We start from the raw sequence: 9,089 nt of genomic DNA, 5'->3' as shown, positions 1-9,089 counted from the left end.
AAAAATAAATAAATAAATAAAACTGCAAAAAAGGTCATTATTTACAAAAAAAAGACCAACAAAAAATTGGGAGCATATATTATGCTCCTACCATTTATCATACAGCAAATAAGTCACAGGAAAAACTAAACTATTAGTTTTTTTATTATTTAAACTGCAAACGTGAAGAAACGTGCAGCACGTCAAAAACGAAACTAAAAACAGTGGGGGGGTCGACCAACCCGCACCACCGCCAGCTGTGGTGCACCTTAAGTTTAGTTTTAGGGTTAATATGTTTATAGATTTTATTATAGGTTTAGAGATTCATATTTTTTGCTTTTGGTTTGTGAAACAAGGTTAGAGGAAGCTGGTTCTGGTTTGGTCGATTGGACCCGGTGTTACACCATATTCTGACCTGCAACAGTGCATGCAACACCGCCCCCTACAGTCACAAAATATGGTGTAACACCGGTTCGCAACGAGCTCCAAACAGTCAGGAAGTTTATTCATTTTCTGTTTCCTTACGGTAGTTGAACCAGAAGATTCATCTTTAGTGAAATATTTCCAGACTATTGATGCATTTCTACCTGTTTGTCAAGACTGGGTCTGCTCTGCTCCATCCGTCTGCTTGGAGGAATCCCTTTGGTAACCCGCGCCCGATGCGGATCACGTGACACGTGACACGATGATGTAACAGCGGCGTAATGACGTCACCACGAATACTCGACATGAAATTAAAAACCTCGATAGGTGTCCTAGGAATCGATGTGTAGATTACTTGAGTAGTATGTTAAAGCCCTAGTGTTCATATGTGCCATAGGAAAGATGCAGAGCATTAATTTTACCATTGGGAATTGATAGAAGCTCGAGGTTCTGGCTCTTACAGTACAGATTTCAGGGAACTCTGGCACAAAGCTCCAGCCAGCTCGGACCAGGACTAGGACCATCAACGTGTGTTAGTAAAACTTCCACCTCTCAGTGGAACACACACCGAGAGGTCGTACAGAACCATCAACATTCACGGTTTAACACCCACATATCTGGACTCTCATCATGACACCACTGACATCCTCAGATCTGCACCAGAATCCTCAAGAAGTGATGATCGGGACATGATTTTTACTAAATCGTCTAAAACAACAACAGGTACCAACATGAACGTTTGTGTGGAAGAAGCTGGCTCCACTCACCCTGGAAGGACTGCCTGGCTCTCTCCACGAGCTCCTCTACGGGGTAGCTGGCCAGGTCTCCTCGAGCGTGTTTGGTCTTGCAGTAGGTGCACGCATTCAGACACCTGGGCACACAAAGAACACAGAATCAAGGTACCATCACTGCTGCCCAGGCCTGGAGGCGCTGCGCTCTTTTACTGTTATGTGTCGACGTGTTTTCAGAAACATACGTTTTATCTCTGCAGTCAGAATAAACTGTAAAACAATGTAAACATGAACACAAATGAACTGAAGGGTTCACGTGGATGAAGAGGGATAAACTGATGAGACGTTTGAACCCTCCTGCTACTCCTGACCCATGAGGCTTCAGTAAACTGACGCCTCATTTTGACCCATGGGCAGCAGGAAGGTAAATTATATTTTTTTTGTGCTGTCTATGTAAATAAAACCGAAACAAATCTGCTGTTTTCAGCCACAAGAGTTCATACAGACTATAATCCTGAAACAGTCATGAGCTGTCTGTCAGAGAGGGGATAAGCAGTACTGTACAGTTTAATAAAGTATAGACTTTAATTGATGGTAAATGGACTGTATTTAGATAGTGCCTTGCTATCTTATCAAGATACTCAAAGTGCTTTACAACACAGGTTGTGCCCTCATTTACCCATTCATACAGCACTCTACTACAGTAGTCCTTCGTTTATTACGGGGGATCAGTACCCTGAAGCCCTGTGATAAGTGAAAAACTGCAAAGTAGGAATAGTAGTACAAGTAGTAAGAAGTAGTTTATCTTAATACATACATATACACACATATATATACATACATATACACACATATATATACATACATATACACACACATATATATACATACATACATACACACATATACATACATACATACACACACATACATACATACATACACACACATATATATATATACATATATATATATATATATATATATAGGGATTTCAAACACTGCCCACACTTTTGCAATATTCTAAACAATGTTTCAAACTCTAAACGCTCTAAAAGAGCACGGAATGTCATGATTTCAGGTCTTTGACTCTGGCTGCCTTCTCGGCCCCACCCACTTCTCCGCTCTGCACGAAGATCAGCTGATCAGCTGAGTGCGACAGGGGGAAGTAGACCCCACATTAAATAGGGGGACAAAATTGATCCAATAGAGGGGACCATCCAAAACCCAACCCAAGACATAAACAGGCACACACACACAGCCCGACAGAGCCTCTGTTGGGCCGTCCATATGCCCCATCCACCCGACAGTGACCGCAAGCCGGCCCCAGAGCAGCAGGGAGAAGCAGCTGAGGAAGGCTGGCCCAGCGCACCAAGGACCAGGCACACCAACAACCTCACACCCCACAGGCTCGGAGAAGCCCCGGCATATATATGTAATATATATATATATTAAAGGTCCAAACCCGAAAAAAAACCCCAACATTTTTAATTAAGTTTTGACTGCTGGTTGGCGGATGCACACGACTGAATAAAGGGGACAGAAGCTTGAAGCTGAGGGGGTGTTTGTCCTTTCATGGAAGTCAAAGTGCATTGAATTCTTCTCCTACTAGGCTTTGATTATTGAGATGAAGGTGAATTAATGTTAGATTACTGTTGAGTGTCACTGAGCCTGCTGAAAACAGGCTGACAGACAGATCTGACTCCGACTCAGGCAGCTGGGAACAACACTGATGCTGCTGAACTGGCCTCGCACCTGTCACACCTGCAGCTTGGTGTGTGCGCCCCATGTTCACAGCTGAACTTCAGCATGTTTTCACACGGCTGAGCTGCACAGCTTTGGCAGTATGTTCTGCAGAAGCACCTTATGGTCATTAAACATACATGAAGTGTGTCATGTGATCCATGCAAAATCATCCAATCCATCCAAAATGAAATGTGATGTATAAATAAAAACAAGTGGTTATATATTTGTAAATGCCCTAAATTAATTTCCTAACCACAGTGAAGGGTGTATTTTTGGTGTTATAAAGTAAAAAAAAAAAAAAATAGTTCTTTTGAAACAAAAATAATAAAAATATTAATGAACCTTGTTCTTATTTTGCATCAGTCCTGCTCCTGTTAATTAAACCACAGAGAACTACCTGAAACCAGTCATTCATTAAGAGGGGAGAATGAAGAAAGGCCACCTCCCAGGTGGATCGGCAGTGTGCGTGCACGTGCGTGTGTGTATGTGTGTGTGCATTTTGGATAACAACACAATTGTGTTAACGGTGCACAGAGAATGTAACAAAGAAAGGAAAGTCCAGGGATTCCTCTGTACGTTAGTAAACATTAGCACACACGCACAAACACATGCGCACACACACTCAGAGCTGTTTTAAGCAGCATGTTAAGGGCAAAGGTTGGCATTAAGTTGAGCAAGACAAAGGTTTAATTTTTGATAAGTATAGTATTTACATGTTCAATAATTACAAAACTTCTTTGTGCATAAACAAATCAAGCCATGCGCATACTCAAACAAGGGGGGGGGGGGGGGGTGCGTGTGTGTGTTCAGCAGGCTTTGTGTTGTGCTGCTTCAAAATGTAATTATGAGAACAAAGCTGAAATTGTGAGGGTGGGGAGTCAAATTGTAAAGAAAGATTATTCCTCTGCGCTCATTGATGAGACCGACAGATGACTGGAGTGGGTTTATGCGCAAACAACAACTTTAAACTCCTTTTCTAAGAGCAAACAATGCCTCCAGACTCCAAGTTCACTATTGGTGTCATCTCAAAGTCAAAGAGGGGGTAGCAAACTAACACAGAGTCAGGGAACAAAGAGTGCAGCCAAAATAGAGCAAAGAACTATTAAGATCCATGAATAGAAGGTGATTAGTAACGCAGAAACCGCTCAACACTTAAACCCACTTCACATTACATCTGCACTCTGCACACACACCACAGACCTGGAGAGAGACAACTTGCTGTAAACAAATCCTATATTAAGCCATAATGAGGATTCAGGACCCATGCTTACAGCTTGATATGGAGCTGAACCATCTTGGCTCAACTCTCGAGCATTATGAGAAATTAGGAACTGAAACAAGGGAAACCACGAATGTTGGGACTAAACTATTTGTTTATTGGTAAACAGTGACAAAAAATAATGCTCTACTTTCTTAAAGAATAACTTTGTTTGTTAAAGCAACATTTCAAATTAAGTTCATGATTCATAAGTAATTAGGGCTCTATGAAGAAATGAAGTGGGCCACGACTGTGCACACGTTGCAATATCTCCACACAGTCTTAGTAATAATACATTTCTTTTGCAGAGGAGGAGAAGTTGTGGATCCTCACAGACCTCCATAACTTCTCCTCCTCCACCATAACCCTCAACACTGGATCCCCTCAGGGCTGTGTGTTGAGCCCCCTCCTGTTCACTCTGCTCACATGACTGCGCACCTACCCATCCAGGCTGTCATATTGTAGTTCGTAAATGATACAGCAGTGGTGGGATGCATCACAAACAACGATGAGACAAGGAACGTCTATGATTCTGACATTGTTCCTTTGCATATGTCCCTCCACAGTCTCAACCCTCTTCTTCAACCCATCTACCTTGTTCCCGAGTTCCGTCACTATACCGTGCAGAACTTCCACTTTGTCTGACCAGTTAGAGAGCCCATCTGCAGCTTCTTTCACACTCAGTCTCACCTGGTCTGATCTGAGGGCCGTGATGCTGTTAATAACATCTGCCCTCACTGCTTGGAGCTCACCCTGAATAAAGTCAAGCTCCTCTGCCAGGGCAGCCTTCATCTCCAACCTAATTATTGCAGAAAATTCAGTTTTTATTGAAGCCAGAATTTCTGACTTCAGGGCCGACTTGACGGTCTCTCTAGAGCCCAGTGAGGGTGGAGCCAACTCTCCTGTTCCTGAAGCACCATGGTTCGAGGCTGCGTTAGGCCCAGCAGAACGGCCACAGAGCATGTAGCCTTCAATTTCTTTAATTTGGAGGTCATCTTGCAGCTCTGTCGATTCAATCATACAACAATGCTGACTACAGAAGAATCCAATGCAGAGGCAGCGGGAATATTCTTATGAAAGGCAGTTTTAAACAGTACTGACGGGAGTTATTGAGCCGCCATCATCTTCGGCCATCTTGGATTTTGACATGACAATCCAATTTTCAATAGTAACTTTTCTCATGCCTAGATTCAGCCACACACTAAAATGTAAGTTGTCACATTGCTTATTTTTTATAGTTATTATGCTGACAAGATACATGGACAGATGGACAGAGGCCATTTCCAAATCCTCCTCTTCACTTTTTTGTGTTTCATCAATCTGACCTCATTTCTCCAAACTTTAACAGCAGCTTTCTGTGCTGGCCTGACTGGAAACCAGTCAGCTTGTCAGCTGTTTTAATGACTTTTTGTTCTGTTCATAGGAAAATGTGGAGACATGGTTAATAAGCCCACTGTTACAGGACAGGAATGGTCCAGTATTTGTTACCAAACTCAACTCACAACTCACCAAGGCTCACTGATCAAGTCTGAGGCTGAACCAAACTGACTCACTGATTGAACACTTTACCACAAGATTTAAAGCTAAGGTGTTGCCCAGCGTTGAAAATCACTCATCTACTATCACACCTCATTCTAGACTAATATCTGTAGACTGGCTGAGTTAGTCATTTTTGTATTTTTAGGGTCAGTTAGCCATGGCAGCCATCATTAACTAAATTTTGTTGCCAACATTTAAACATTGTTTAAAAGACAGTGAAAGTAATTTCTAACCTAATGGCTGACTCTGTCTTTCAATCTTTAGGATTTTGTAATAACGTATAAAATTATAAATCACTGGGATCAACTTCCTTTAACTGTAAATATACATTGACAAAGTCTAAAAGGCCTTCGCCTTAGTACTACTGTTTCCGTTTTTAGTCCAATAAATTCAGTGACGTGCAGTCAGGGGAGGCAGGTGAGGCAGTGCCGCACCTGTCATCATGACAAGTAAAATACTAACAATAATGAGAAAATACATTTGACCACTTGACTGTTCTATAAAACTGTTTTATAAAACTGTTTTCTGAATTATTTCAACACTTCAATGGTCAAAATTGTGAAACTTACACATTGCGTGTTCAAACATGGAAGAAATGCAGGCGAGCCAGTGTAGTGCTGTGACTCACTTCTGGGGGTGCTGTGTCATATACAATATATGAAGTAGGCAGATGGCAAATATCCATTGCTCTCTCTTTATATCACTAATAAACATGTTTGATTACACATGCTACACATGCTGATGTTCTACAGTCTGTCTAATATACTGAATGAATGTGTGCGACACATTTTTTCATTCTAATCTGTCATAATTTCAAGGTGAAAATACACAGGGTGAGGCATAAGGTACCTTGTTGCACCAGTAGGGGGCAGTGTTGCCCCATAGGGACAACGAAGCAGGTGCAGTCGCTGTGCGTTCATCTGTTACGCAGATGTTTCATCTGTTTTTTTTTTAAAGAGAGGATCCCACACACACACACAAAAATTCAGCCTCTTCTTGACTGCCTGGCTGACATCCGGGACTGGATGGCTTTAAACTTCTTAAGCTTCAATGAGAAGAAGTCTGAAGTCATGCTGTTCCATCCCAGTGGCTCACTCATGAACTATGACATTGACCTATTCTCTCTAGCCCCGCTAGAGAAACAAAAGGTGACTAATCTGGGGGTGATAATGGACCCGTCCTTAAAACTCAACAGTCACGTAAACATGATGGTCAAATCCTGTTTTTTTCAGCTGAGACGGCTGTCTAAGCTGAAGCCTATACTCAACAAAAAGAACCTTGAGACAGTGATCCACGCCTTCATAACATCTAGGCTTGATTACTGCAATTCACTTCTGTTTGGAATCAGTCAGTCCTCCATTGCTCGTCTACAACTGGTCCAAAATGCTGCAGCCCGATTTTTAACTGGTACAGGCTATAGAGAGCACATCACGCCAGTTTTGGCCTCCCTGCACTGGCTACCCATTCACCTTCGGATCCATTTCAAAATTCTCATGTATGTTTTTAAATCACTGAACAGTTCCGCCCCATCCTATCTCACTGATCTTCTGCAGCCATATGTCCCACCGCGCTCTCTGAGGTCAGCAGACCAGATGCTTCTCTCAGTCCCAGAAACCCGTCGTAAGCTCAGAGGTGACAGGGCTTTCTCTGTCGCAGGTCCACGACTGTGGAATGAGTTGCCACTGAGTGTCCGGCAGGCTCCCACACTCTCAGTCTTTAAGTCTCGCTTGAAGACCCACTTCTATTCGCTTGCCTTTAACATGGTGTGATTTGTTTTGGTCCGGTCTGTTCTCTACTCTGTTGGCCATTTTCGTTAGCTTCTGCTGCTATTTGTATCTGTATTTCTATTTTATGTTTTCCTGTCCGCTGTGCATGTTTGTGTTCTTTTGTACAGCACTTTGGTTGGCCTTGTTGCTGTTTTAAGTGCTATATAAATAAATTGGTATGGTATGGTATGGTAAAAAACCAATAGTTTGACCTTATGTTAAATATTTTGTTTTTCTTGCCATAATTGTTGAACAGTATGAAGTTGATTAAAGCATAATTAGATGTCTTTTAAAAAGAAAAAAAGGGCTAAATTGAAACATAAGCTTCTATTTGGGATTCATATATGTGAGCATCAGATTCCAGACGACGAGTCAGCCTCACCTGTCACAAACCTCACTGCACATCACTGAACGAATTAGATTATGACAACAAATCACATGTTACTGTCCAAATGATCTGACTGGACGGTGTTTGGACATTTACCATATCCAAAACAATGCCCATCATTCTGTTGGACATTGTGGAGATAACTTCTATCTGCTGACTGTTAGCCTCCTCAAGAAAAACAAGTGGCTTCTGTAAACAGGATGAAAAGTTTGTATACAAACTGTACACACCTGGGACACATTTATTTACCAAGTTTCTCTGTAAAATAAGACTTTATAATGACATGAAATCTAATTCTGTTCAAACAAGAAAGCGTGTGAAGAAAACACTGTGTGTGTGTGTTGGGGGTGGGGGTGGGGGTGGGGGGGGTGGCCGTGTGTGTGTGGCATAAATTTGTGTTTGTGTGTTAAGTAATGGGAAAGAGGGAAATGGAATAAAATGTCCAGACCACTAGAGCTGAAAACTACCCTTACGTTGGTTTGATAAACAGCACCAAAGGCTACTGTGCTACACAGCTAGAAATTGTGTGTGTTCATGTGTGTGTGTGTGTGTGTGTGTGCATGCGTTTGTTTGTGAAGGAGCGACAAAGCATATGATTGTGTGTGTCAGCAATGAAATTGAAAAAATAAAAAGAGAATTCCTTTGTGGAGGAGTGTTTGTGTGTGCTGATCAGCAGCTAAAGTGTAGAATCTGAGGAGATTGGGTGTATTGTGCTCGTTCATGCATCCAAACCATTCTACACGTGTACATACGTGATCAGAAAACCCCAGAGGAAACACCCCGTGCTCTGCTGGCATTCTGCTTCTACTGCTTTCTGTTTATTTGTTGCTGAATAACAAAATGCAGGTTCAGAAAAAGAGTGTATGACATCACTAACCAACCTAAAATAAAGTGAAAGTAGAGTCCAGTAAAGTGACCTGAAGTGGATCAGGAACTGTATGTACGACTGGGAGGAACCAGGGCCATAAAAGAGGAGAACAGAGTGTGTATTACAAACCAGAGAGATGGCTAGTCGGAGCAGAAATAAAGGCACAGATTGTTAAAATGTGTATAAATAAAAACGAAAGAGGCCTCCACATTCTTTACCCCTGGACATGCAGAGACACGCTCAGATAGCTGAACAGCCGTGATCAATAACATGTTTGTTGTTTTCAGGTGCTGATAGCTTACTACTGTAAATGTGACTCCATTTCAGCTCTGAGGAGGATAAGATCCTTCTACAGGTGTGCAGTGGAGAGCATCCTGTGCTCCAGCATCAA

General features: G+C 42.1%; 1 protein-coding gene across 1 annotated transcript in view; it reads right to left on the bottom strand.

Moving 5' to 3' along the window:
- The window catches only part of cdkal1 (CDK5 regulatory subunit associated protein 1-like 1), a 295,222-nt gene that overhangs the window by 169,243 nt on the left and 116,890 nt on the right, over positions 1 to 9,089 (bottom strand). The window contains exon 8 of the mRNA XM_037676399.1: positions 1,170 to 1,273. Within this exon, the coding sequence (XP_037532327.1) occupies positions 1,170 to 1,273 (104 nt within the window). The remainder of the gene's footprint in view (positions 1 to 1,169; positions 1,274 to 9,089) is intronic.

This window comes from Nematolebias whitei, chromosome 5 (assembly GCF_014905685.2).
Source record: "Nematolebias whitei isolate Nwh7 chromosome 5, NemWhi1, whole genome shotgun sequence".
Taxonomy (NCBI): domain Eukaryota; kingdom Metazoa; phylum Chordata; class Actinopteri; order Cyprinodontiformes; family Rivulidae; genus Nematolebias; species Nematolebias whitei.
Note: the sequence above shows the minus strand (reverse complement) of the source record. Positions and strands in the feature narration are given on the sequence as shown.